The sequence below is a fragment of the Aspergillus foveolatus genome (genome assembly GCF_047715535.1).
Source record: "Aspergillus foveolatus strain CBS 279.81 unplaced genomic scaffold BDW70scaffold_52, whole genome shotgun sequence".
In the NCBI taxonomy this organism is placed as follows: Eukaryota; Fungi; Ascomycota; class Eurotiomycetes; order Eurotiales; family Aspergillaceae; genus Aspergillus; species Aspergillus foveolatus.
Genome location: NW_027396116.1, coordinates 91,702 through 118,858, shown reverse-complemented (window position 1 = coordinate 118,858; position 27,157 = coordinate 91,702). Strand labels below are relative to the sequence as shown.

Below are 27,157 nucleotides of genomic sequence, written 5' to 3'. Positions count from 1 at the left end.
CTCCGTCTTTTCCACAGGGCTGCCACTCCCGGTCCAGAGCTTGCTAGGTTTGTCTGTTCGCCATCTTCGCTTCTATCAGAGGCATGGCCCTACTGCCGCCGTCTCGATCGTCTTAATACGACCCTTTATTTATTGGTGAACCTCCGCCGAGATTTTCATCTAAATCGTATTCTTCTGTTCGTTTTCCTAGAAGTTGTTCTGTCATTGGTTATTCGACCACGTTGCCTTGATCTCCAGGTAGCGCCAACCGCTTTCTATCCAAAACACCTTGCAACGAACCTTTATATCGCCGTTATTATTGTCAAGTTTTGCTCTGAGTAGTAGCTCCGCTGAATAGAGCACCACCGAAACCCCTTACTCTACAACAGAAAGATTGCCTACAATCCGAGCTAAATTCCCCATTTTACCCACCTTTCTCTTACTGCCCTTTGTCCCGATTAGCCTGGTGAGTTCTGCGCACACATTGTGATACTCTCGGAGAAATGCTCATACCCGTAGCTCGGCGTGCGATATCTTTTGTACCGGCGAAACTTGCTGCTGGAGTTGCCGGATTTCCTGGGGTTGCCTCCTGCATTAGGTCCTGGTCGTTATTCGTCTCCAGACAAGTCAGCCTGTGGTCAACCGGAGGTACCCGTCCTTGCCTTGCCACCCCTCAGTCACCTGGCACTCCCCTCTCCCTCAGTAGTGGGCTGGAGTGACAGATCCGGTGGATCAATACTCTCGGAAGGAGGCACAGTCTTAGACCTAAGCGCCCCCGGTATTCCTGGTCCTGATTTTCGAATCTCCGTACCTTGAATCCTTGATCTCTTTATTCCGACCCGCTTGGCTAAAGCACTGTTTGATCTCTTCGCTCCTCTTCTTTACTCCCTAGGAGCAAGGAGGCTAGAGTGTTCGGCCACACTAGGACCCAACTGTGGAATCGGCCTCATCTCTTTACCGCTGACTTGTGGTGATCAGCCACGACTAAGACTCCCCTTTTATTTGACTTTATAAGAAACGTCCAGGCGGTTAGGCTATTTCTTGTCCGTCAGCTACAAAGTCCAATGACAGCTTGAGGACTTCCTGATAACCACGATCGAGGGCATTCTATTTACTTCCCTATCGCTACCCCTGGGCCAACAACGGTTATAACGAGAATTCTGGATCTCCCAAAAACCTCCTGACGACTCTTCGAGACCCACCTGAAGCAGGGTCATCCGTGATCCTTTCTCCCATCATCAAGTTCTGCTCTCTTTAGAGCGTTGAATCCCAACATCACATTCTGACTGTATTTACGCTGGAAAGAGTCACTCAGATAACTTGCATGGACTAGGCGGGTAAGGGTATCACGACCATGTCAGTCAGTGGCCCTTGCGCCTGGGTGTCGACGATGCCATCACCAGCCGCTGCTCACCCATCTTCAATCACGAGTTCCTGGGCTTCAGTCTCCTGGAATAGCGAGCCAGCCTTGACGAAATCGAGAGCGGACTTATCAGCTCTATCCGGACTTGGGAAAACAGTAGGCGAGCCAGACAAAGCTCCCCCTACGGAAATGCAGCCGGCTGCATACAAGGCTGAGAATGCCTTTCCAACGCAGCCGGCTGCAGGATCTTCCAACTCAGTGCAGTACTCAGGGGTAGACGTACCCTCGAAGGGTTTGGAAAACCAAAATACAAACGCACACAGCGACTCATCGTCGACGGCGAACCCTGAGAAACAGAATGCCGATATTCAAGGTCCGGCAGAGTCTCAGGCAAATGATGAGTTGTCATCCAAAGTCAAGTCAGAGGAGGTCCATGAGGATGAAAAGGACCACGGCGAGGTCAACGCAGGGTCCTCTGATGATGACGGGTCAGTCGCCGACGAAAAGAAGTCATCGCAGGATGTTAAGCTCGACAAGAAGAAAATGAAGCGGTTCAGGTACGTGGTTTGAGACTATCCTGTGGGCAACTGCTGACCCGTTAAGGCTCACGCATAATCAAACGCGCTTTTTGATGAGCGAATTCACTCGACAGGCGCATCCGGATGCCGCGCATAGAGAAAGACTGTCAAGGGAGATCCCAGGGCTGACCCCACGTCAGGTCCAGGTCTGGTTTCAGAATAGGTATTATCGATATGTGTTAACAAAAGCGTCCTATTTCTGACTGACACGTTACTAGACGGGCAAAACTCAAGCGGCTCACCAGCAACGATCGGGAACGAATGTTGAAGTCACGAGCGCTCCCAGATGACTTTGATACGACTCAAGTCTTGCGTACCCCGTTTGGCAGCAAAGGTCCTTCGGAAGCATCGGTAGAGTCACTCCGCCTTGCTTTTTATACTCAAACTAAAGCATCCTAGGGTCTTCTTACCGAAGGATTACCGCGCCTGAACGACGACGATTACGTTATCTCTCCGTTGAGCTCAGCCTCGACAAGCGGTCCCGGCTACCCACCGACCTCGTCCGACAGGGGCTTCGAGAACTACCAGAACCGAGGAGCGGCAGCAACGGTTCCAGATCTGAGAAGCAGCCGAGCCAACTTTCCCTTTCCGCGATCGAGTAGTTTCTCTGAACCGTCTTTCAATACAAGTCTTCAATACCCCAGTCGATTCTCGAGGCCTGGGGATGCGATGGGCCACCCTGGGATTTCATACCGACGGCCAATGGATTATGTGATGAACCGGCCAGCAAACGGTATGATGGTTGGCTATGGTCAGCATCGTCCATTGGAGGGTTCTGTGTCGCCGACTGGTCAGCAAGAAGCACAACTGACATATGGAATGGATAACACTAGTAAGTCTCTAAATGGTTGAGATATCGGCAATGCTAATCCTTTCTCTACTAGACCAAATACACAATTACCAGCCTCCGCTTTCGATGCCTGCTCCAAAATCATACGGCGGAATGGAAATGAACTCGCACATGCATCACCCCGGGCGAAGCATGCCCACATTACAGCACCTACCGGTCTCGGAAACACCCGACTATCGCCCCTATCCCTACGAACACCACCCTTACAGCATGGGCACTGGTATCCCATTCACCCAGGCCAATGCCTCTAGCTTGAGCCTCCCGGCATCTTTCTCTTCCGAACAGGGGCACGTTGCCGTTAGCAGTCCCGCCGACGACAGGATGACGACGTCTCCGCAGGTCATGGATCCCCTGAGGGCCAAATACAGCCAGGGATACGATTATGCGAACTACTTATAGTCTGCGAAACACCATTTCCCTAAAGCAACACTCAACGCGACTTCTTGAGCGATTACATCCCTACCTAGCCTAGTAACGCGGACCATGGGCAAAGTTCGATTAATTGGTGAAAGTGTTTTGGACACATACTTGGTGCCGATTTGATAATAGTTTCTTTCCTTCTCTTGTGTTTTATTGAAAACTTTTTGTTTGCAGGCGGAAAATTCTTTGTCTTGCTGTACTTGGAGTAGGGACCATTGGCGTTGGTCAGCTTTCTGCTTGCTGCATTGTTTATGCGTGGCTGTTCAAAAGACATACTCACAATCAATTTTTACCTGAGGTATAATGTTAAATGTTATTTTTGCGTCTATTTTGTCCTAGTCTACACCTGTCTTCTACGCCTACTGTATATCATTCATACTCCATGTAGTGCTCCGTAGTACGGAGTAGCAGATAGGCAATTAGGGCTGTGGTGTACTTCAATAGCATAATCAAAGCACCACCAACGAAAAAGCGATTACCTATCACTTAACCTGTAATCTGTAACTGTCCAATGCGCAGAGAGCAATTACCAATCTTCAACTCGAACCAAGAAGGCGATGTCGGAGACAGCCAATCAGCGCCGGCAGATTTCCAAGCATATCAAGGGCTGACTTGACAGGCAGGAGCAGCTTAGAGCGTATAAATATTGCACTTTGGTCCTCTCTTTACCCTTGTTTTCCATCATCAGAGCCTATCTATCTTTTACTACCACTATCTCAGCTTCGTTACTCCGGTTTTGTTTGCTATCTGCCAGCGTTCGCAGGAACCTAACCCAGTTTGAACATCTGACGTCATCCATCACAAGCTTTGGTATACGCCATACAACGACACCAGCCTGGTCAATTCCTCAACCTCAACTCTACCATTCAGACAGCATTCAAAATGGTTCACCCCGCTTCAACCTGCTGCAAAACAAATCCCAGCGGCGGTTGCGTCTGCGCTGCACAGGCAAGATGCTCATGTGGAAAAGAGTCTGCTCTGCACTGCACCTGCAACAAGGCTTCTAGCGAGAACTCGATTCAGGGGGCGAGATGCTCGTGCCGTATGTTCTGCCTTGTCTCTTTTCAATCTAGCTTGGCTCAAATGTATTCTAATAAATGCGTGCAGGGGCTCGTCCGGCCGGTCAGTGTACTTGTGAGCGAGCAGCGAGTGAAAACAACCCTGTAGATGGGCAGACTTGTCCTTGCGGGAAGCGACCGGAAGGTAAGGCCCACTGTTGCTAATTCTATTGGCAAATGCTAACTTTTGTAGCTTCCTGTACTTGCGAGAAGGCTGAAGCTGTTGAATCTGCCCTTGAGACAGATTTTACGACGGCCAAGGCTTGATGCGTTTGAACTCAAGTTTATGAAGCTTAGGAGGGTTGACTGTCTTGATTTTCTTTTTAAGGGTGTATTATCTTAACTAGGAATGGCGTTGATTGGAGAACTGTAGATCGGATTATGACATGCATTATCAACAATAAATTTTAAAAATGCACAGCCCAAAGACCAAACTAGTACACAATATGCAGAGCGTAGCATCGCTGATTAATACATCCACTGGTCTCCAAAGCGGCGAATATATGCCTCTCGGAAATCTTGCAAGCTGGCACTAGCCTCTTCACTTACACAGCGATTCTCTAGCACCATGAAAGCCCGCTTCACACGGTACGCGGCCATGTCCCCATCGTCCGAGCCCTGGAATGGACGCGAGTAACTGGATGGCATCTCGAACCCTGTCGCAATGTCCGGCTCATTGAAGGAATCCTCGTAGTGAAAAGCGTTCGTCAGGGTCATGAACCGGCCAAGCCAGTACTCTTGGGGCATGGCGGTCTCGACCTGCGGCCGGCCAACCATTTGCGGTGTTAGTACGGGTCTTCTTTTAGGGTTTGACGCACGAGACGGAACCGGTGAGATGGGAGTTTGATGAGAACTCCTTGCCGGAAATAATGCCAGTACCATTTTCTCATGTTGCAACTTGCGCCTAGAACTTGTAGGACTCAGAACTGGTAGCTGAGAGACTGGCTCCTTAGAGCTTTTTGGAGTCATCTCGACGTTCGCATGCTGCGGCTGATACGCTGCCGGTTGAAGGCGTGCTCGTTGTGCTGTCGGTGCGTCATTCTCTTTTATATACTCGTAAGAGTGCCTTTGTAAATGCGGGTTCTGTAACTGGCTCGTCGGCTTCCTTGAACTATGGGTTCGGATCTGTTGGAGCGTGGGAATCTTTGTTTGTAGTGTCTCTTGCGCCCTCAGGTCCGCGAACCCCTGCGTCAGACGGAGGCGTTTGGGCGAAGTCATGGCGGGCCTCGTAGTCTCTATCGATGCGGCGTCGAAAAAAGACAGTCTGTTGTGGATCTTATAATAAAGGAGTAGGTGATGATTGTTGTCACTGCCTCGCTCCTTCTCAGTATGTGCCAGTGCGGTTGCCGATGCCGGTACTGTCACCTCTGAGGTGGTGTTGCTGTCATCATACTGCGCCAATGGCCTTCTTACTACTCTAAATGAACTGCTTAACTGACGAGAAACAGCAGTTGTCTGCGTTGATGGCCGTTGTAGCTTGCTTCGGGTAGTGACAGGTGTTTGCATTGCCCATCGTCTTCCTATAGGCGAGAGTACGCTCCGCCGCCCTTCTCTCTCGTATACTGAGTGCGAATACCGTGCATTCTTTGGCGGCCCAGTCGGAGTAGGAAGTCTAGAGGGGGGAAATGTAAACCTGCCGTTGAGGGTCGTGAACTGGGTACGTGGAAGCTGGAGTGAATGGGGACGAGAATTCAAGCGTCGGATTCGGAAGCCCTTTGTTACACCAGTTGGCTGTGAAATATTCACATCGTGCTCGATCTCGGACTGGGCCTCGGGCTCTCGTGTATGCTCGTGCTCGCGCTTGTGTTTGTGGTCCTCGTGGTCCGTGTTTTCAGGTTTGGTCAGACAACGGTGCTGCGGTGCTGAGGCGATGCGGGTTGAACGAGGCCGTCTTGACTCGTAGCTGGATATGTTTGAGTATTCTGTGACTGGCACCGAGGTTGGCCTGCTCTGCATAACTGAGTTTGTATCGGAGAGATTGCGTCTGGATCTGGGACAGATATTTCTCTTGAGTGTCTTCGGGAGGGCATGGAGGGTGTTTCTGAAAAAGGCCTTAGAGTCATGGCCCTTGAATTCAGCCATTATGAATACTTTCTCAAAGACTTAAACAAACGTAATCATAAAGAGGATACGGCACTTGTCAATTATGTTTGAGAGTAGATTGTAAATACAAAACGGGCAGTAAGCACGTGGCTGGGTAATCTCTGAGACTCATTCACTATCATTGTTCACCATCAAAAGACTTACAAATGGTATCCAGCACCAGGATAAGCCCATTGTCAGGGATTTCCAGTAGTGTCCACTTCATCCATTCACTTGTCCCGAGGAACCACAATTGACCCCTCGCTGACCTTCACAGCACTCCCCTTCAGCTCTAGACTCTCAATGCCCTTTTCGCCAGTCACCACCTCAAGCCCAATCTCACTGCGTCGACCCATCTCAACACCCTGGACAATGTCGTACACGAACCGCCCAACCCTGCCCTCTTTCAGCGAGAGGTAAGCCGTTAAGCCACTCGCAGCGCTGCCAGTCGCAGGATCCTCGAGATTCCCCAGAATCGTCCGTGTGCGGATAACTTTGCGACCCAGAAGCTCGTCCTTGATGCCCCTGACGTAAAAGTACGTCGTAACCATCCCCTCGTCCCATCCGGCATCCAGATAAGACGAACTTGCTTCTTGCCCACCGTTTGCAGTCGTCACAGCACCCAGAGCTTCAAGCGAGGGCAATTCAACGAGAAGCTGGCTCATACCTTTCACAACGGAGATCAAGGCAATCGATGACTGGGTCAAGTATGGCTTGACGGATGGGTAGAGTCGCAATATCTCATCAAGCGGGTACTGGTTCTCATGGATGTGCACGTTGTGCGCAACCCGCGCGGAAACTACACCCAACTCCGCGTTCTGGAGTGTGATTGGAAAATCTCCGGCCTTCATAGTCAGGCTTGTCACAGGTTTGCTTTTCTCTGGCGCGTGGTGCAGGAACCATGACGCCGCTCCGATCGTTGGATGACCAGCAAACGGTAGTTCTTCGCTCCCGGTGAAGATGTCGATTTTACGAGACTCGCTGAGCCCAGACTCAGAATGGACAAAGATTGTCTCGGAGAGGTTGAACTCGCGCGCAATGGTTTGCTTTTGGCGCTGGGTCAGTTGGGTAGATGTCGGTGCGGGGAGGAAGACCACGGCGAGGGGGTTGCCCTCATAAATCTTGGTCGTGAAGACGTCAAGTGTGACAAAGTCGACTCTGGCCATTGTTGTACAGATATGGTTTGAATGTTTGAGGGTCTTATGGGATGAAGTCCGATTTATATCAAGTCAGAAAACGGCGCGCCCTGTGACAGACTTGAGTCATCACTAACTCGCTGTTGGAGCTTAGATGATGACTCATATTCCAAAAGTAACTCGATGGCTATTCTGTCTACGAGTATACAACGTACGGAGTAGCAAATCCATGATGAGTTCCTCAGGCCTCCCAAGCTTCCATAAAAGGCAATGGGTTATAGGATTCTGTTTCTATGGCCAGCAAGTCTGGAGTTAGGACGATGGCCTATTTTATCGGCTGTTAAGTAGCTACAGATCACATATTTGGGACTTTTTAAAGATATAATAAGCAGCTGGCAACAAACTTGGCTAAAAAATGGTGAGATAAACTGTGGGCGCTATCAATATGTGATTGACACTATTACACGCTCATTGTTGACTGCTTGTATGGCGCGCCCTAAGACCGTGCCCTACATTCCCGATTGGGACAACGCGGACTCCTCCGATACTTATCTCCGTTCGGCCAAAAAGCTTCCGAACTTCGAGCTTCAAGCTGATCCAACATCTTCCACGCGCGTGACTCTAACTACCTCTCGAACCTAATGGTTCCTCGCACGAACTTTTGAAAATCGGCTTTGCACCCTTCTTCTTTGGTCCAAGAATGGGTTCCACCAAACCGCGCCCGTCCGGCAAGAATTCCATTAGCCATGCTCAGTCTCTCCCCGACAAAACATTCATTATCGACAATGGCGCGTACACAATGAAAGCAGGCTATGCGCCTGACTCTCAACCTCCGGATGATGAAGAAACCGCTCTCTCAGCGTGTGCCGCCATTCCAAATGCCATTGTCAAGACTCGTGCCAACCGAACTTACGTCGGTGCCCAAATAGGCACAAACGTCACTGACTGGAATGAAATGCTTTTCAGGCGCCCTGTGGAGAAGGGCTATACTGTAAACTGGGAAGCGCAGAAAGAAATCTGGGAGAACTCATTCTTCGATGAGAGGACCGTGCGGTCTAAGGAATTACACATTGCGGATCCAGAGAACGTGACTATTATTTTTGCGGAGGCCCCGAATGCTTTGCCGGCGCTACAGAAAAATGCGGATGAGATTATAATGGAAGAGTGGGGGTTCGGGGGCTATTTGAGATGTGTTGGTAAGCCTAAAGGTCTTATTCCTTATAATTGAGTGGGCATGGCTAAACCGTTCGCGCTGAATACAGGCCCGTCGCTGAATGCCTGGAACGAGATTCAGTCCTTATTCGAAGATTCGGTACTATCACAACCTCGAGCCGTTGCCTCCCCAGCCGATTGTCTACTGGTGGTTGACTCTGGGTACTCTCACACGGTCGTCACTCCGGTTTATAGAGGCAGACCACTTCAACGTGGAATTCGGCGACTCGACCTTGGCGGCAAGCACTTGACCAATTACCTCAAAGAGCTGGTATCTATGAGGCAGTATAATATGGTGGACGAGACATATATTATGAACGAAGTCAAAGAGTCGGTGTGTTTCGTGAGCAATGATTTTAACCGCGATTTGGAACGGACGTGGAAAGGGAACCGCAAACGTGGACAACCGGATCCCACGGATGGTGTTGTGGTTGATTATGTCCTGCCAGATCCGAATGGAGGCAAACGAGGTTTTATGCGGCCTCATGAACCCTTGTTGGGATCCAAGAAAAGAAAGGCTGTACTCGCCGGCGCTAGCGCCGAGCAGCTCAACGAGGACGTCCTAGTTCTGGGTAACGAACGTTTTACTGTTCCAGAAATCCTATTTACCCCAAGTGATATTGGTATGAAGTCGGCTGGTATACCGGATATCATCCTGCAGAGTCTCTCGGTGTTGCCTACAGGCTTGCACGCGGCCTTCCTAGCCAATGTTCTGGTCGTTGGAGGCAACTCCTTGCTTCCTGGTTTCATGGAAAGATTGTAAGATAACACTTGTCATTTTCGAGAATGCATGTCACTGACGTCGGCAGGGAAACGGAGTTGCGCCAGGTTGCTTCAGCAGAGTATGTCGTTAGGGTCCGACGGCCTAAGGAGTGAGTCCTCTGCTACTGACTCCTCATTGCGTTCTGTACTGATGCTACGGTAGCCCTATTCGCTTCGCCTGGCTTGGAGGATCTCGCCTTGCAACAAATAAAGAGGAGCTCAAGAAGGTGGCAATTACTCGCCAGGAATATCAAGAGCACGGATCGTCTTGGACGACCCGCAAGTTCTCTGGAGCTCTGTGAAGGGAATAGTCTTTGAATCCTCGCAGCAAAGTTCTTGAAGCGCTAGAACCTCAGCCGAACAGATATACTCGTTCTTAACTGAGCCGTACTGACATATTGACCGCCGTGTCTGTCTCCTGGAAGCCTTTCGCCGCTACACACCTACTTTCCGCGACGATCTCTTCCAGAGTACACCTTGCAGAGTGTAACAGCGGATGATCAGACAACACTCGAACAATGGCTAATAAGCGAACGGAGCCGTCTCCTAATGATGTGTGCGCCGACACATTTCCACAACGAGGCGGCCCTAAGGCGCCTCTAAGGATCGTGGCTTTTCAGACGCCTGTTCGCATAGCACGGTAGCAACTAGTATATCTCGCAGGAATAACCCGCAAAACAGCTAACGTCTTAGCTCGACCTTGTAAGCTTCTTGCACTGGTCGGCACCACTGATTATAGACGTTCGTTGCTACGGTATGCTCACAAAAGTTTGAACAGCCATGGCTACGTCAAGAGTGCATATTGGCCCTCGCTTTGAGCTCTGGCTTTCTTACCTTGACGTATGTTACTGGGGATCTTTACCAACGTGTATGCTATGCGCTTGCACCGGAGAAAGTCGACAGCAAATTGTCAGAACATTGCATAAGGGGCGTGGTGGCGGTGATAGAGAATCGTTGCATTCTTCGGCGTTCCTGTCACACATGAAGAGGCAAATGCAGGATAGTTGGCGTATAATGCAATGTCCACTCAATGCTACGGGAATGGAATGGTTGCTGGTATCTAATTTCAATTTTCTGCTTTCTGAGAAGACCCTCCTAACTTCTTCAAACACGAAAGTTCAGATTAGAATTCGTAGTGCCTCAGTAGTCATAAAATCCCTTTCCTGATTTCTTGCCCAACCAGCCCGCATTGACCATATTCTTCAACAACCCAGAAGGCCTGTACTTGCTGTCTCCGGTTTCCTGATGCAGGACATTCATGATGGCTAGGCACGTGTCCAACCCAATAAAGTCGGCCAACGTCAAGGGCCCCATGGGCACATTAGTCCCATTCTTCATAATGCTGTCGATGTCCTCACGCGTGCCAATACCAGTCTCAAGGCAGATGATCGCCTCATTGATGTACGGCATGAGGATGCGGTTTGCAAGAAAACCAGGCGAATCCGCGGACACAGATGCGATCTTGCCCATACGCTGGACAAACGCGATCGCAGTGTCAATGGTCTCCTTGGACGTCTGCAAACCAGCAATAATCTCCACGCCCTTCTGGACGGGGACTGGGTTCATGAAATGGGTCGAGATAACCCGCGACGGCGCCTGAAGGTTTGTAGGATCTGTGGTTGTGGCGGCCGCGATCTTGGTTATCGAGATGGACGATGTGTTTGTAGCGAGAATGGCATGCTTAGGCGCAATCTGGGCAAGCTTGGAGAATATGGATGTCTTCAAGTCTGGAATTTCGGGGACAGCTTCGATAACAAAATCTACCGAGGAGAGGTCGTCCAGGTTCAGACTCGATGTGATACGGCCACGTGCGGCATCTGCCGCCTCCTTTGTAATGCGGTCTTTGGACACATCCTTCTCAAGTAGCTTATCTACAGTGAGTTAGCAATGGGCGGATACAGAGGACGATCCTACGCACCGGCAAACTTCAGACCCTTATCTAATGATGCCTGAGAGTTATCGACAAGTGTCACAGGGACTTGGGCCTTCTGAGCAGCGACGAGAGCAATTCCGAGTCCCTAAATGTAGGGTTAGCAAGAGCAAGAGAAGTCATATCGTGACAACAAACCATCTGTCCAGCTCCTATTACTCCCAACGATTTGACCTCGGCAGCATGGACGGCGGGAGATGTGCTGAACGCTTGAGAGCGCATTGAAGCGCCTCTGCGGCAAAGTAAACGAAGTGCCGGCGACAACATTCTGAGACAACCACAAGATTGAGAGAATTATACCAAACGAACAATATCTGAAGGAAGAAAGAGAACCTCTCGAGTCCCCGATACACTCCGTACAATAGACATAGATGCCCATGTGATCTAACGTCATCGGCTATCCTCGGCTACGCGGCTTTTCAGTTTATCCGCATTCCGCATACCCGACACTCCGCAAGCAAACGCGGTGACGCGTGACTTAACGCGTGATGATTGGCTTACGCTAAGACGAGGTTTCATCACTCAGGGCGGTTGCGATAATAAATGATGAACGACTGAAGGAGGTATATGCACACTCACGGGCCGTGATGGAGGAAGCAGTGCCCACTCAGACTGTTGAAGTGATCGACCCCGAAGTCCGCGCTCATGTTTATAGCCTGGTCACTGCGGCAAGTTTATCCATCACGCGGTGAAGGTGTCTGACTGACGATAAATCCAGCTCGGAGGTTTCAATGGCGAGTATGCGGACAAGTACGTGCTCGGCGACGACGCCTTGTCCTGCTTACGGGATATCAAGCGATGGCTCAAGCTATATGATGAGAAATTCAATCGAATGGATGTTGCACGATGTCTAGGGGAAGCGAACCTGGTCAATGGTGACCTTATTCAGATTCTTTCACTATGGTGGAGAGAAGGGCAGCAGAGCAAATATATGACAAGAATTGCGCTTGCATGCGGTAAGGTTTTGTGCCTAATTCGACTCGCCGACATCTGGTGTATCTGACAGTTTGCAGTGGAGTTATTAGTACCGTTGACTTGGCCGCTAGAGATACATGGGGAGATGACAGTTAACCACCATCGCCACATACCTTACCTTCAACAAGCTCAGGTGGGCTACAAGCGCGGTATTTTAAATATGGCCAGCTGCGGTATTTTACGAGCGGTTATCCGCATCGGCCTTCCCAGCATGGCAATTCCACGATCAGAACGGACGGCTCGTGACGAAGGGATACTGAAGATCATGCTCTATCTGCTGCGGAATATTGCAATAATTACCGCAAATGCTCGTCTCGCAGCGGAGGGAGAAGAGGAAGAAACGTCGAGGTCGGCGACGATCAACGCGTTCCATGACCAGGACGTCTTCGCCCTGCTGCTTACCTTATGCTCGAATGTTAGCGACGATTTCAATATGTTGGATACTCCTCTTCTCGAGATACTGTTTCATATTGTAAGAGGTATCGATGTCGAAAAGCTTTTCATGAACAATGCTCAGCGATCTGCCAAACGTACCGACGAATTAAACGACCTGTTACGACAGGAGACTTCCATGCGAAGAGAATACGCAAAGAATGCGCCGACCAGGCACGGCCGTTTCGGGACGATGATTTGGGTTAAGCGTGATGATGCGAAAATGTCAACGGTATCCGGTCAGGACGTACTCAGGGATGGACAGACGACCCTATACAAGATGGACCAGAGCAAAAGGTGGAATAAGCCTAGGCGAGGCCGAAAAGCACAGGACATGTCGGTGAACAATGACTTCAACACACCGGTTCACATTAGCCCTTCTGCTACAACGAATCTGCGAATGTTCGTCGAGGAGTTCTTAGATTCCAGTTTCAACCCGCTCTTTGTGCATGTCCGCAAGGCGATTGAACGTGAATCAATCCGTGTCCTGGATATTAACAAACGCCACTTTCTCTATACAGTTTCCTGGTTTCTTGGTGCTGAGCGCGCGCGGCGTGCGCGCCAACGTGAGAAGTATGCCCAAAGCGAGAAGGAGCCTGGAAAAGAACTGGAACCAGATAGTTTCGGTTTGGTCGCCGGTGTGTTGAACCAGGAAACCTTTGTCTTCTTAAACAGGTCAATGCAAAACAGCCTCGATAATAAGGAATGGGATGATCTTAACGCCGCTATGCGATGTTTTACGCAGATCTTATTGACAGTACAAGAAATGTCGCAATCGCCACTCGAAGAGGATCAGGAGATTGCGGAAAACATCCAGAACCGCATTTTCTACGAGGAAACAACCCATGACCGGATAGTAGCCATTCTTCGTGGATACACAGACCAGGGGTTTGGTTATCTTGATGCCTGCACCGAATTGTCTCATGTGTTTTTGCGGATGCTGGAACGATATTCCAAGACAAATGTCGATATGCAAGTCCGATCCCGTCGGCGAGCTAGAAAGAGGAAGCGAGAAGAACAGCCGGTCAATAAGGGCAGCGACGAGGAACAGGGATCGGAAGACGAAGACTACGCCGAAGCTGAGAAGATGTCAAAGGAACGAAAATTCGACTTTACACGTTTTGCCGCAAAGTTTTCCAACCAAAAATGTGTCGATACATTTGTGGCGTTTACCAAATTCTACAAAGAGTTGAACAACGAACAGCTAAAGCGCGCCCACCGCTACTTCTACCGGATAGCCTTCAAGCAAGAGATGACAGTGTTGTTGTTCCGAGTTGACATTCTCAACCTCTTCTACCGCATGATTAAAGGACCTGGTGGAATGGATTCCAGCAAACCAATATACAAGGAATGGGAGGAACTGGTTCGACAGCTTATTCGAAGGCTGTTAAAGAAGCTGGAGCAGCGACCTGCCTTGATTACGGAGTTGCTATTCAGCAAAATCAACTCCACCGCATTCTATCTTGAATACGGGTTTGAGAAGCAAACAGTAACCACGAGTAAAAGGGCCCCGGCTGAACTTGAGGTCGACCCCAAGGCAGCTTCGACTCCGGAGGAGAAGCTCAGCATTGTCGTAGCTGCGTTGGTCAAGGACGAACAAAGTGCACTAGTCAAATGGATTAGTGAAGTTCTGGGGTCGGCGGCAGACGAGAGAGAAGCCTGGGAGCTAAAATCTCACGATGTTGACCTCGCGGGACCTAGAGATACCCAAAACCCTATAATCTGTAGGTGCTCCTAATATTATGGACGCTATGTTTACTAACACGGCACAGCCGTAAAATCGCAGGATGACTCGTTCAAAAGGGCCATGTTTCAAAATGCGAAACTTCGACTTCTCATGACTCTGCTGAAATTCGACCGCCTGGGACAAGAAAATGTGGAAGGTATATCCTGGATTATCCCGTCTGAACTCAGATCAGATGAACTGCGGGAATCTAAAGCGGTGGTTGATAAAGCGCTGTTGATTGGCAACACCGACGAACGTGATCCTAATGATTTACTGCGCAAGAAGTATAGCCATGAGTCGCGGGACGGCTTTAGTGGCCAAAATCTAGACGTGAATTTTGGGTCTGACTCGGAGGGCGAAGATGTCATCCCTGATGGGCCACTCTTCCCCGCAAATCCTCGCTCCAAAGCTCATGCGCTCAACGAGTTAAAGCAGAAGAGGAAGAAGCGAAAAGACAAGGGAGAAGAAGAGCCAGTAGATGAGGAGACATTGGAGGAACGTCGACAGGCACGGCTAGAGAATACGAGATGGCGCCTGGCCAAGATCAAGAGCGATCTATACGTGCATGCAAGTGACGAGGAAAGCGATGCCGAGGCAGATCAAGAGTTCTTCCGTCTTGAAGAAGAAAGGCGCAAAGAGCAATCAGAGCGGATCAAAAAGGCATTGCTGCTTGGGAGGACCGAAGATGCAGGAAACAAAGCAAGGCAGAGAAAGCGAGGAAAGCGCTCAAATGAGCCTAACACTGCTGGCAAAGAGGAAACTAGCGGAAAGCGACGGAGACACAGTGGCGGAACCAATGTAGAACTGGAAGAAGATGACATTCTTATGGATGATATGGAGATGCCATCGCGAGCCTCTTCTGGTGAGTCCTCGTCTGATGATACCGATGGCATCGACAAAGCCACGGCTGCAGCTGAAGAAGAGCTTTACTTCGACGATGACCTAGCATTTGGCGGCGACCGAGACAAGGATGAGACAAGTGTCGACAGAGACGGTGCAGGTGCGTCCAGCCCTAGAAAGCACAATTATGGCAGCGAGAACGCTGAAGACATCCCTTTGGCGGCGCCTGGCCGTAGACGCATGCGGGCTGGATTTGTGGTAGAAAGCGATTCGGAATGAGGTATACAATATTAATGAGAAATGAGGAGTTTGGGACTGGGTCTGGACTGAACGTGTGGCAGTATTTGTGCTGTCGATAAGTGGTTCCAGGTGCAGGGCTTGATTTGATGCGGGATTATATGCGGAAGCAGTCATAGACCAGATTAGTTATCAAGAAAATCTCTGATATTAGAAGCATGAGTAGTGGCAGTATACCACTCTTGTCACATACTGGGTATATGCGAAAATCCTAAGTCAAAAAGTACCTCAGGTATATGCAGTATACTTGAGATGACAGGTGACCCCGCCCAACCCTAACCGCAGCCCCGCATCTAGCTTTCTAAAATTTCTCAGCAGCTTCCTCAATCACCAATACATTGCCCCTTTACATCCACATCGGGAAGACAACCCTGCGTTAAAAATGTCGCAGACACTCCAAGTCGTTCTCAAAACAACTTTCGCCCTAATCGAGCAGTTCCAAGTCTCTCTATCCACGACCCAACCCAACCCCGGACCCGCGACGAGCAAAAAAGAGAACCAGAACTTAGATCCGCTGCCCCTCCTCTCAGCATCATCAACGGCGCTCAAATCTCATGTCACGAAACTCTCACTACTGGCGATAAACTTCCCGTTCACGCCCTCTGCGGTAGCGAAGACGCTTTCGACCCTTAACGAGTCCGTTCTCCCGTCTCTGGTTACAGCCGCACTCCTTGTAACGCCAGAGTCTCATACGAGAGCATTTCAGAGCGAAATCCGCGTTCTAACAGGTACAGCATTGAAGGAGCTGTCTTTGTTGGTTAAAGAAGTGCAGCTCATTGCGGAGGAAAAGGCTGATAAGAAAAGCCTGGAACAGGCGGAAAAGGACGCAGTCACAGCCGTGGCGGGACGGATTTGGGATGCTTGCGATGTACTTGTCGATGTTGCCGCGAAGGGGGTTGTCGGCTTCGTGGTCAGAAGGGCACAGGAGTATAGGGACTTGGTTCGGGATGCGGTGGAGGAGATTGAGGAGTGGGATCCGGATGAGGAGGGTGATGAGTTTTTCGATGATCTCCTAGATGATGGTGATAAATATGAATCTGGGTCTGGTGACGAGGAGGACGAGGGAAGTGAAGACGGAGAAAGCAGTGCTGCGCTCCATGCACGGAAAAAGAGTGCGCTTCGGATCTTGAAGCCTATTGCCCAAATATACCCCGCTCTAATTGCGAGCCGTCTGGAGAAAGTGCCCGTTCCATTAGCACCCTCGAATATTGGAATTCTAGAATCCGTGTTGAAGAATTTACAGCAAATTCCAGATCATATCGACGAGGTGGCTGGGGCGTTATATGAGGCAGATCATGACAAATTTAGGCGACGACTTCGGAAAACCAAAGAAAGTGCCTTCAATGCTATTGAGTTGGTCGTTCTGCCTTGGGATCTGAAGCAGACTGCCAATGAACAGGAAAATCAGGGGGACAAGTTTACCGCATGGTCAAAAACGTGGACTAAAGTTGTCGAGGAAGTCAGCAAGTCTATCGACGTATAATACGTGGTCTAGAGCTGATAGGATTAATATGTGAATTGGGTATGGGGTGGATGTCCCTGAAAATGACGACTAAAGCACGAACCTAGAAACGTATGAATATATACACTTGCAAACCACAAGCTACAACTGCGATAGAGAACAAGCTGCTAGTCTCCTTCGCCGCCCGATTCATATTCTTGCAGTTCTTCCGCAGGCATACGGTCTTTCAGCCACTCTAGGATAGCGTCGGTTCCTTTGGCCACTATCTGCCACCGGGGAACACGAAAGCTATTACCAGCAACCTCGAACCGCCGTAGAGCCGAACCGCCACCCCAATTGGCACTGTTTCCAGCTGCCCGCAGCAAGCCGATTCGTGGTGGAAGGGAACTAATGCTATTGTTTCCCACATCGAGCACCTGTAGCCCCTGAACAGCTTCAAATTCCAAGCTATCCAGCTGGTTCTCTGCGACAAGGAATGTTGTCAATTTGGAATATGCCCGTCGAATATAGGGGAGGGACCCAGAGAGGCTATTCGACGAAACATCAAGAAAGGTTAGTGAGGGAGCTTTTAGACCGGTCATGAGTGGTTCAAGGGTGGTAAGGCCCGTAGCACTCAGATTCAGCGTCTGAAGACTAGCAAGCATCACTGGGGTAGCGGTAAGCGAAGAGATATCTAGTGGGTTATGTGATAAGTCGAGATCCGTCAAATTGGCCGCAAGCACGCTGAGTGCTGGTACAGGAAAAGAGCGCAGGCTATTGTGTTGCAAGTATAAATATCTGACATCGCTCGGGTTAATAGCTTCCAGTTGTTCCACATCGAACTCTTGCATATCAGTATAGGACCTGTCGAGTACGCCTCCAGGCTTTAGCAGCCAGCCTGAGTTCTGAGCCGGTGTCTCTGGAGCAAGAGTGAACTGCGTGGCGACAGACCCTTCCTCATCATCTGTCTCTTGCGGTTCCGGTTCGCATCGGCTTCTCAAATCACGCTTGATATCCTCCACGGTCATGTTAAGGAATTTGCGCTCGCGAAGAGGGTTGTTTGCTATGCGGAAAGTAAAGAGATTGTCCATCAACCCGATTTTTTCGTCTAGTCTGGAAATATTGTTACCAGTCAGATCGACGTTTCGGACATTTTTAAGTTCGGTAAAGCCCAGTGGAAATTCAGATATACTGTTGTCCTCGGCTGAAAGTGTGAGAAGCGCTTGCCAAGATGAGACGTCAGGCAGATTCTTGATACGGTTCATACTGATTGCTAGAGTCTTTAAAGCAGGCAACGTCAATTTCTCTCCGAGACTCGTGAGCGCATTGCCGACCACGTCCAGCTCTTGCAAAAAGTCCAGCTTGTCCACAGTGGCTGGAATCAAAGCGCCCTGTAGCTTGTTTTTAGGGGCGATGATCTCCCTCAGAGGAAGCGTGCATAGGATCTCGAACGGCAGTTCCCTTAGCTGATTTTGGCCAACATTCAAGACTCGAAGGCGCTTGAGGCCTGCAACTGTCTCAGGAAGGGCGGTAATGGTATTCTCGTGAATATCAAGAATTTCCAATTTGCCAAGCTGACCAATCTTCTGTGTGAAAGGCCCTTGCAGTTGGTTTTTAGCCAGCTTCAGGTCCCGGAGGCTCGCCATCTCGAAAACCACATCGATATCCTCCATAGTCAATTTGTTGTTCGAGAGGTTGAGTGTGTGAAGCCGTTGCAGCCGCCTAAACCCTATCGGAAGGCGTTCTAGCAGGTTTCCGTGGACATCCAGAACCTCTAGACCGCCAAACTGATTTCCTCTCTCCTCCGAGTCCTGGTCCAGTTGCTCCGAGTCGACATCTGGAAAGGCCGCGTCAGGGAGTTCGGTGAAATCATTGTCTGCAGCGATAAACTTGACCAGATCTACGCTCTCGTACCAATCTGTAGTGGCATTAGGATCAAAATCATACATTGTCAAGACCTCGTCAGGGAAGGTAGTCAAGGACATGGCCGCAATATTGAGGTGACCCGTGGTCCTGCCTGCATCTAACTTCTTCCGGAGCACTTTATTCTGGTCCTTGGGCCGTTGGTTGAATGGATCTTTGATATCAGCCTCAGTCCACGCATCAAGAGGCGACGGCTGGTGTGCTGCTGCTTTTCGTGCAGCTTTGGCTTTTGCAATACTCTCCCTTAGGGCACTAGACGATTTCGATGCTTTTTTCGTCTCCGGCGATGTAGATTCCGCCGGCTCAGGTGCTGCAGGTGACTTTGAAGCTGTCGAATTGAGCCTCGAGTTTGACGCCTTCTGCTGAACCCTTCTGGTTTTTTTCACCTCAAGAGCTGGCGGTGCAGCGCCGCTGTCTGCCGGGACTCTATTTATAGCCAGGCGCGACTCCGGGGCTTTGGGATACGAACCAGCCGGACGAAGGGTCTTTAGAGGCGCTGGTTTCGTTAACTTTGGTGTGCTGTCCGCACTGTCCACCGAAGCATGTTCATTAGCGGGCCCGGCTTTATGCACTGAAGTGCGGGGCCGTGACGGTAGTCGTATGCTGGACGGGGGGCCAGATAGGAAATCATTACCACTCAGTTGACGAGAGGTGGATGATCGAGAGGGAGACCTTGAGTAGCTGGTCATAGAAGATGGTGGGCGAGATGGTGATCGAATCGGACTGGTCGCATTGAAGAAAGACGATGGCCTCCGAGATGATGCTGGAGACGGCGGGATCTGAGACAGTGTTTCAATTGTTCTCTCTGACAGCGAAGGCCGTATACGGCCCCGAGGTTCCGCATCCTGTAATGCCGTATCTTCAGAGCGGGTGTCCACTGTGTCCGGCACTTTCTCGTTCTCCGATCCTATCCCGTCACTCCTGGCCTGCGATACAAGTCGTTTTTGTTGGTTGCCATTCTGGGCATTCATCGGCTGTAATGTTCGTGGAAGCGGCTTCTTGAATTCCGGTTCTTCTGATGGTCGTCTAAGCCTGGTGGCCTTTAGCCCGGGATCGATGCGTAATTTCTCGCGCGACGGGGATGGTCTGAGTGAAGCGGAGCTCGTGGTTGAAGTAGGCAACGGGATCCTAGAAACTAGACGAGGAATTCCGCTTGGACGTGTTGGCGTTTTGGTTTGATCCATTGTGTCAATCTGGAAGGGGCACTTTGTCGCGGATATTTCAGGGCAGTCCCATGGTGCTCTGGGGGACTAGCGATAGGAGACAGTCGGACACAAAATTCTTAGAATAATTAGGATACAATAGAGAATAGCTAAAAAGGAATCGAAGAAGAAAATCCACTGCGCGCAGACTTCCTAGCGCTCCAGGGGCGCCTTTCACCAATAATGAGAAGAAGGGACTATCAACCAAAAATAGTTAGCATGCGTGATCGGGCGATCTTCAAGCTGTCGGGGTGTTTATCGCTGACTAAAATGACCAGGGTTAGAGAAGAGGGCTATTTTACATGGAATACAGGATGGTCGGATACCCATGGCGGTCTGAGAACCCGTTATTTAGGTTAACTAGTTGGTTACCTATCACAACAGTAGAACAAATAAGCACGCATTGTCAAAACAGTCAAGAATATGCACAAGTTCATTTGAAAAGCTGTTATGGTTGTAGTTCAAGAGATACCTGTGCCATGGCCTTTTGCCATTGTCCTCGAAACCGCATGTCAATAAAGACTGGCATACATAGACGGTGATGACCTGCAACAATCCTTCTCAGGTAGCGACTTCACTGAACATTTAAGATTCGATTTGGAACCCAGGTGCGGCATAACACCTAACTCTCATACTTCATATACAGTAGCTGCTCCGTCGCAGCTTCTGTTTGGGGGTCAAGATCTAAATGTGATCTGTGCTCCAGCTCTCGAGTCGTTGCCTGAGTTACAGGGCTGCCGAGCTCTTGTTTTAGCAATGTTTACCTCAGCTCTCACCTGCGGTCCTGACTCCTGGCTCCGCATCCGGCCTTATCTGGATTTGGGTGGCATTGGCGCGCGGCTGGCCAACCTGATGAATATGATTGGTGCGCGCTCCCAGCCTCCCACCTGCGCGCCCAATGCAAAACTCCCACTCCTCCAGCCTTCTCCATCTAAGGCATCAACTACCATCTCCCTACCCTCCGTCACCATCTTCCTTGCTTCTCACATCATTCTATTCTGTCTCACTTGTTCCTCATTCTTCCGTCCCCCTTGCACACTTTATCTATTCGACTGTTTTCGGCTTTACCCGCAATCGTTGCCAATTGGGGTTTACCTTAAGCGGAAACCTCAAGTATCGTACACCGTAACCCCAAAGTGTCCATACCGCCCTGCTTAATCGATAAGCGGCTGCGTTCAAGGTCTGGTCGCAAGTGATTAGAGGAACCACTGTCACCACGCGACGTAAGGGTTCAAGGCAATCGGTCTCGTCAACGCTAGTGCCCGAATCCAAGCATATTCTTTGGACCGCATTCGACTCTATCTCTTGTCTACAGGACTCTGAGTCCGAGGTGGTACGTACGTCAAGACAGCCTCATAGCAGCTGTACCGTCGACGCATTGACTAATGATTGCGATTCAGTTGCAGGTTATTCAGACACGGACAATCCATTCTGCAGTATAGAACATCACTTCCATGTCGCAAAACTCCGAAAGTTGCGGGAGTCTTGCCCCGCCTGTGGAAATCTCGCGCCCGGTGACCCCAGTTCAACGTGCAACCCTTTCTGCATCTCCCGACTTGAGTGTACCAGGTGACAGCCGGTCTCCGCACACAGATAATCTGAAATTTATTTCCCCGCCATCCTTGCCTTCGTCAGACATGACACCTCCTCCCTCAACTCAGATTCCTGGAGCCCCGCTTCGACACTCACGATCTCGATCCAGCTCGTACCTGGCACCGTCGCCAGACATCCAAGAGACACTGTGTGCGGCCTACGGAGCGTCCGAGAATCTCCCAACAAACGACGAAATTGAGACCGCCGACGAAGGGAAGCTCCGCACTATTGCCAAGGAGCTTCTTGTAGTAGCACGGGAGGCTCGCGTATCCGCACTCCACTTCAAGTTGCAATATGGGCTCTTATCGTTTAGGAGCAACGTGGCTATCAAGCGCGCCGAGGTCGAGCATAAGCTTGCAAGGAGAGAGGCCGAAATCCTGCAAAGTGCCGAATACCGTAGTCGCCATTCACTTCCAGACACAGAACCAACGCCTTCGCCTTCCAATGTCGAGCTGGAACTTGCCGTTAAGCGTAATCAAGAACTTGAGAGAACCAACGCTACCCTTGATAGACGCCTGCGACGAGCCAAGAAGCTCATTGAGCAAGAACAAGACCGAGCAGACCGGCTAACTGAAGAGAACAAGCTACTCAAGCAGCGAATCCGAGAGAACCGGGAACATTTCTCACGAATGATTGAGCACGGTCCTATGTCGCCAGCCGCTCCTCCGCAAGGAGTTTTGGATAGCAGTGACAATAACCATCCATTTGCTGCCCTTCTTGCCGCGGACCGTGTCCTGAACAGAGAATCCAGTAACTTTACGCCAAACCGACATAAGTCCCATAGGCAACATTCGAATGGACACGTGCGAGGTAGTCATTCTCTGTCTTCACTCCCCATTACACCATCAGAAGGAGGACGCAAAGGTCGTCATTTTGTCACTCCTGGGGAAGAGTCCAGCGAAGAGAATCGTGATAGGGATAGCACAATCTCCGCTTCCGATGTCGAGGAGGCCGAAACGGAGGAGGATATACCTTCGTCTCATGCTTCATCTCTTGCGACTAGCATGCTTCGTCGCAATCACCCGGTTATGCAGCAGGATATGCGTGGTGCAGTCAAATCAGCACCAAAATCTAGCACACTCCTGCAGACGAAGTTGTTCGGTCAAGTTAGAAAACCTGGCGTTGAGCGGCCCACGAACAACCTCAAACGCGAAGCGAGTTTTGACGGTGCGAGCTCAAAGAAACCGAGAGCGGAGGACCATGTGGGTCTCGGTATTCACTAGACGCAGACATGATCGATGCAAATTCTTGACATCTATGAACGCGCATGACGACTCTGCTTTCGAACTTCACCATCTCAAGTGTTCCTTTTATTGTTTTGGCATGCCGTCCACGTTTCAAAAATAGTGGCGCGATCATGATATTCTCCCATTGATCCAAACGTTCCTTTTTTCTTTTTTTCAATTCACTTATATAACGAATGATGACATGTGTTGATGTATGGGCAAACTGGTGTTTATCCGGGTATTTTTGACTATCGTTTTCAGGGTCGTTCTGATTTCCTGAGGCTTCTTGACGCAAATTTTTTTGCAGCGTACTTTTAGTTTAGCTAAAGAAACGAACAAATAAATGAATTACGGGGTATATCCTAGAATCAAAGTACATAAGATAAGTTTCATGACTTCGATAAACGATTCAAAAAGTATTCCGATGGCACTAAACATGCTGAGTCATGTGACAAGAGAATAGCCTGGAGATGAAGCAGCTGAGTCTTCAGCTGCAACTACACCGTAGACATACTAAAGTCAGGAACACTAGTACCATAAATTCAAAGGCAACATAGGTTGCTGAAAATGAATCTTTGCCCTTTCTTACATTGCATATTATGTTGACTCGAAGTTGATCTTGGAGTTCCGGATCGGGCTAGGCCAAGGAGGGTAGGGCTCGCTAAGCGAGGCGGTGAGCGACTCCGCGCGGTTGGCCACAACCAGAAAAGTTCCACTAATATTGAGTCGGAGGAGTTTTGAGATACGACCAGCATCCCACGACGACCACGACAAGCCGGTTGATCCCCGTCCGACACAATGGTGCGTACTTTAGAGCCTATTCTCGTTGCTTGAATTTAGACAGGAGATGAAATTCCGCTCCAAGTCCAGCGGAGGAAACGTGCTAACGAGGTTTCTGTCGGTGTATAGGCGATCAAACACAACAACCAGATTCAGAAGCACCGTGAGTGGCACCCGACGATCAAGATCAAGAGGCTTGTTTTCTTTCGAACGATTGCGACTAGGAATTCGACAGGCGATTGGCTATTCAGGAATTGGAATCACTGATGGGGTTTTGTTGTAGACTTCCACAAGGACTGGCAGCGTCGTGTCCGCGTGCACTTCGAGCAGGTACGCTTTTTCGAACCTATCGCGGGACGAATTTGTGTCGGATAAACAACATGGAATTATGAAGTTTTGACGAGATGAATTGTTCTGGACGATTTTCTTTGAGCGTGATGGACTGACAGGGTTTTCTTGGGATATAGGCCGGTCGCAAGCACAGCCGTCGTGAGGCCCGTCTCGCGAAGGCCGCCGCTGTTGCCCCTCGCCCCGTCGACAAGCTGCGTCCCATTGTGCGGTGCCCTACCGTCAAGTACAACCGCCGTGTCCGTGCCGGTCGTGGTTTCACCCTTGCCGAGCTGAAGGTAAACACATGACTTTACTATGTGCCCGATTGAAAGCTCATGATTCGTACAGGAGGCCGGTATCCCCAAGAAGCTCGCTCGCACAATTGGTATCGCCGTTGACCACCGCCGCACCAACTACTCCAAGGAGTCCCTTGTTGCCAATGTCGCCCGCCTCAAGGACTACAAGGCTCGCCTGATCCTCTTCCCCCGCAAGAGCGGTCAGTTCAAGAAGACCGACTCTACCGCCGAGGAGGTCAACGCCGCTAAGGCTGCCTTCGCCGCTGAGGGCCAGACCCAGGGCTACGTCACCAACGTTGGTGCCATCCTGCCCATCAAGAACACGACCGCCGAGGAGGCCGTCACTGAGGTCAAGCGCGACGACCTGCCCAAGGGTGAGGAGGCTGCATACCGCCGGCTGCGGGAAGCCCGCAGTGAGGCCCGCTACCAGGGTATCCGGGAGAAGCGTGCCAAGGCCAAGGCTGAGGAGGAGTCTGCCGCTAAGAAATAAGCTCCGTGTACCTAACCTATTATGTGCTCAAAAATTCTCAGCTAATGATGAATCTGGTCGTCGATTTTCATATTGGGGATTATTCTACAACCTAAGTGTACCGTGGCATGGCGTACCGTGGCTTGGAATTGGCTGATGTCCCAAATTTTCTCTACTACCTCTTTTTACCTATCTCCTCTACCTCATTTGTCCTTTTCCAGTGTTAAAAAGGTGCTTCCGAACTACCACAATGAATTCGAATGTCTGAATCCATTTCCCTTATCCATTTTGGGCTCATACGCCGCTACCAACGCAGCTATGGAGCTCGTAGAATGCGGCATGTAACTTCCAGGCTTTTGTTTCAGTAATCTGAGAATTGGGTGATTCTAGTCATACAAAAAAAGAAAAACAGACGCATGGATTACACTCAAAAATTCAGTCGCCTAAAGCCGATGACCACCACTCTGCCCAAACAAAACGTCTAGTACACACTTCGTAGCTTTGATGACAGCCACAGCCTCAGAACCGCCCGCAGTTCCCAGCTGTTGCTTCTTGCTTTCATTCAAAACCGCTTCGAAAAGCTTCTTTGACTCTTGCTCCACCTTTCTATCTGAGCTGCTGTCGTATCCAGTTATCGAAACGCATATGGTGGGCGTTAGCTCCGGCTCCCCAGTCCAATTGTCGATGTTGAGTTCGCACGACAAGAGGGCTTCAAGGGTTCTCTGCTTTGACTTAAACAAAATGGATGTACGTTCGAGGTGTGGCAATATACGCCGTATATCAATGTCTGAATTGACCTTTACAGAAGGTGGCTTGTTTCGGCCTGGAATCAGAGCCGAATGCTGATCCCAGATCTGAGCCCAGATTTGAGCCCGCGACACTAGAGCTTCCCAGTAGCGGTTGATGGCCCAGCACAGTCCGGAAACATCCAATCGTCTGAGCGGGTCCTGTAGCCGCCCGTTAATCCATTGTTGCAGATAATTAAGTGTCGTCCCATCCACAGATGCTGCAAGAGATACTACGGACTGCGTTTCCGGGTTGGTCTCGTAGGAAACGTCAATCTTGTAGACGTTAGGTGGGAAGGGTCGCGGTGCGGAAAGCGTGATCTGATGCCTTTCGAACAAAATGCCTAGTTCTGACTTTGTGACGGCGTTTAAAGATGCGGTTATTTTCAAAGGAGCAAGAGCAGTCAGGTACTGGTCTGTCTGCGTACTCTGGCTAAGGGAAAAATGGTTCAATTCAGGAAATTCTTGTCGCGGTTTCGGTGGGCGCTTTGTGGAAAAGGGGAGGAGTGTTGATATGAGAGACGAAATTGTGTTATCATTTATACGGGAATTGGTTGATGTGGCGTGAGACGGATCGGTAGAGATTAATAGAGGACTTCCAAGTCAATTTTCTCGCTAACACCATGGTCATGATAAAACTTACCATAAATCGTTTAGATAGGGTTCAATATCCCCCTCTTTTTTATTAAGTTTGTCGCATAATCCCTCGAGCTTGGCAAGGTCTTGTTTGAGGGACTCTAATTGAGCCGAAAGTTCTCTCTTAAGCTTTCTCTTCTTGACAATAGACTCAGGAAAAGGCTCAAGGTTTGTGGTGATAGTCAGATCCTCTGGCTCATGGCTGTAGTTTACCGTCCTGAGCTTCGAAGGGCTGCTGCCCAGATTCTCCGACGCACGTCGTTTCCCCCACTTTGCATGCTGCATACCGGGGCTGTCGCTCAATAACCCTCTTGGACGTCCGGGGGGTGGCTCCAAGCCTAACTGAGTCGGTGTTGGGGGTAAATCGGGTTCGTCCAAGCCGTTATGCAGGACAGTGTCTTCATTCAGGTCCATGCCAGTTGCGCTGCCTAGCTCAACCGCCAGCTGATCTTCCGGAGTGTTAATCAAGCTCTCTTCCATTCTTGTTTCTCGCGAAGTCGAGGGGGACTGGAATAAAAAATCTGAGGCGCTGATTCTTTTGCTAACGCGCCTTGGAGGTGCGGCGAACGCACCCAGTCCACTTGTTCGTTGGCTAGCCAAGGCAAAAGGTGACTGTGACTGACGGCCCCTGTTGAGGGTGTTTGAGGGGCTGGCCGTCAGCGCAATTGAGGGTCTGAGGGCTTTTCTGTCCCGCAAGCCAAAAGCCCTCGTTTCGGCTTCCTTCTGTTTGTCATCCTGGCTACTGCGTGTGGATGTTCTTGTTGGGGATCTACTCGAGGCGCGTTCTAGGAGCTCGGGATGTGGCCGCGCGATGCTCGCTTTCGTGGGTGCTTGGA

General features: G+C 50.1%; 13 protein-coding genes across 13 annotated transcripts; 7 read left to right on the top strand and 6 right to left on the bottom strand.

The window, feature by feature from the left end:
* Positions 1-854: 854 nt before the first annotated feature.
* BDW70DRAFT_97125 (homeobox domain-containing protein) lies at positions 855-3,201 on the top strand. The gene is made up of 5 exons (XM_073745313.1): positions 855-1,899; positions 1,946-2,083; positions 2,139-2,271; positions 2,320-2,752; positions 2,805-3,201. The coding sequence occupies exons 1-5, from the start codon at positions 1,334-1,336 to the stop codon at positions 3,167-3,169; spliced, it is 1,635 nt and encodes a 544-aa protein (XP_073593271.1). The 5' UTR covers positions 855-1,333; the 3' UTR covers positions 3,170-3,201.
* On the bottom strand, positions 3,202-3,656 carry BDW70DRAFT_97126 (uncharacterized protein). Its single transcript, XM_073745314.1, has one exon. It carries the CDS (start codon positions 3,462-3,464, stop codon positions 3,234-3,236), a length of 231 nt encoding a protein of 76 aa, XP_073593270.1. The 5' UTR covers positions 3,465-3,656; the 3' UTR covers positions 3,202-3,233.
* Positions 3,657-3,881: 225 nt separating this feature from the next.
* BDW70DRAFT_141773 (putative copper resistance protein Crd2) lies at positions 3,882-4,668 on the top strand. Its single transcript, XM_073737827.1, has 3 exons — positions 3,882-4,232; positions 4,298-4,393; positions 4,442-4,668. The coding sequence occupies exons 1-3, from the start codon at positions 4,073-4,075 to the stop codon at positions 4,513-4,515; spliced, it is 330 nt and encodes a 109-aa protein (XP_073593269.1). The 5' UTR covers positions 3,882-4,072; the 3' UTR covers positions 4,516-4,668.
* Positions 4,656-6,330, bottom strand: BDW70DRAFT_162605 (uncharacterized protein; the record flags this gene model as incomplete). The annotated part of the gene is made up of 2 exons (XM_073741155.1): positions 4,656-4,682; positions 4,798-6,330. 2 exons carry the CDS (start codon positions 6,328-6,330, stop codon positions 4,656-4,658), a joined length of 1,560 nt encoding a protein of 519 aa, XP_073593268.1.
* A 38-nt stretch (positions 6,331-6,368) lies between these two features.
* On the bottom strand, positions 6,369-7,527 carry BDW70DRAFT_141771 (PhzF family phenazine biosynthesis protein). Its single transcript, XM_073737826.1, has one exon. It carries the CDS (start codon positions 7,494-7,496, stop codon positions 6,561-6,563), a length of 936 nt encoding a protein of 311 aa, XP_073593267.1. The 5' UTR covers positions 7,497-7,527; the 3' UTR covers positions 6,369-6,560.
* A 639-nt stretch (positions 7,528-8,166) lies between these two features.
* arp6 (actin family protein) lies at positions 8,167-9,742 on the top strand (the record flags this gene model as incomplete). Its single annotated transcript, XM_073741154.1, has 4 exons — positions 8,167-8,662; positions 8,729-9,437; positions 9,488-9,550; positions 9,604-9,742. 4 exons carry the CDS (start codon positions 8,167-8,169, stop codon positions 9,740-9,742), a joined length of 1,407 nt encoding a protein of 468 aa, XP_073593266.1.
* Positions 9,743-10,493: 751 nt separating this feature from the next.
* BDW70DRAFT_141768 (3-hydroxyacyl-CoA dehydrogenase family protein) lies at positions 10,494-11,716 on the bottom strand. Its single transcript, XM_073737825.1, has 3 exons — positions 11,509-11,716; positions 11,359-11,458; positions 10,494-11,311 (listed from the first exon to the last, which is right to left on the bottom strand). Exons 1-3 carry the CDS (start codon positions 11,635-11,637, stop codon positions 10,581-10,583), a joined length of 960 nt encoding a protein of 319 aa, XP_073593265.1. The 5' UTR covers positions 11,638-11,716; the 3' UTR covers positions 10,494-10,580.
* Positions 11,717-11,957: 241 nt separating this feature from the next.
* tof1 (putative DNA repair protein (Tof1)) lies at positions 11,958-15,622 on the top strand (the record flags this gene model as incomplete). Its single annotated transcript, XM_073739452.1, has 4 exons — positions 11,958-12,029; positions 12,089-12,326; positions 12,384-14,501; positions 14,550-15,622. 4 exons carry the CDS (start codon positions 11,958-11,960, stop codon positions 15,620-15,622), a joined length of 3,501 nt encoding a protein of 1,166 aa, XP_073593264.1.
* A 330-nt stretch (positions 15,623-15,952) lies between these two features.
* BDW70DRAFT_141766 (uncharacterized protein) lies at positions 15,953-17,198 on the top strand. Its single transcript, XM_073737824.1, has one exon. It carries the CDS (start codon positions 16,023-16,025, stop codon positions 17,121-17,123), a length of 1,101 nt encoding a protein of 366 aa, XP_073593263.1. The 5' UTR covers positions 15,953-16,022; the 3' UTR covers positions 17,124-17,198.
* A 24-nt stretch (positions 17,199-17,222) lies between these two features.
* On the bottom strand, positions 17,223-19,345 carry BDW70DRAFT_141764 (uncharacterized protein). Its single transcript, XM_073737823.1, has one exon. The coding sequence runs from the start codon at positions 19,064-19,066 to the stop codon at positions 17,270-17,272; it is 1,797 nt and encodes a 598-aa protein (XP_073593262.1). The 5' UTR covers positions 19,067-19,345; the 3' UTR covers positions 17,223-17,269.
* Positions 19,346-21,155: 1,810 nt separating this feature from the next.
* Positions 21,156-23,383, top strand: BDW70DRAFT_141761 (uncharacterized protein). The gene is made up of 2 exons (XM_073737822.1): positions 21,156-21,539; positions 21,613-23,383. Exon 2 carries the CDS (start codon positions 21,661-21,663, stop codon positions 23,020-23,022), a length of 1,362 nt encoding a protein of 453 aa, XP_073593261.1. The 5' UTR covers positions 21,156-21,539; positions 21,613-21,660; the 3' UTR covers positions 23,023-23,383.
* Positions 23,384-23,774: 391 nt separating this feature from the next.
* Positions 23,775-25,191, top strand: BDW70DRAFT_141759 (60S ribosomal protein eL13). Its single transcript, XM_073737821.1, has 5 exons — positions 23,775-23,826; positions 23,935-23,968; positions 24,089-24,135; positions 24,273-24,431; positions 24,484-25,191. The coding sequence occupies exons 1-5, from the start codon at positions 23,824-23,826 to the stop codon at positions 24,919-24,921; spliced, it is 681 nt and encodes a 226-aa protein (XP_073593260.1). The 5' UTR covers positions 23,775-23,823; the 3' UTR covers positions 24,922-25,191.
* Positions 25,192-26,893, bottom strand: BDW70DRAFT_141756 (uncharacterized protein). The gene is made up of 2 exons (XM_073737820.1): positions 26,329-26,893; positions 25,192-26,280 (listed from the first exon to the last, which is right to left on the bottom strand). Exons 1-2 carry the CDS (start codon positions 26,799-26,801, stop codon positions 25,344-25,346), a joined length of 1,410 nt encoding a protein of 469 aa, XP_073593259.1. The 5' UTR covers positions 26,802-26,893; the 3' UTR covers positions 25,192-25,343.
* Positions 26,894-27,157: the final 264 nt, after the last annotated feature.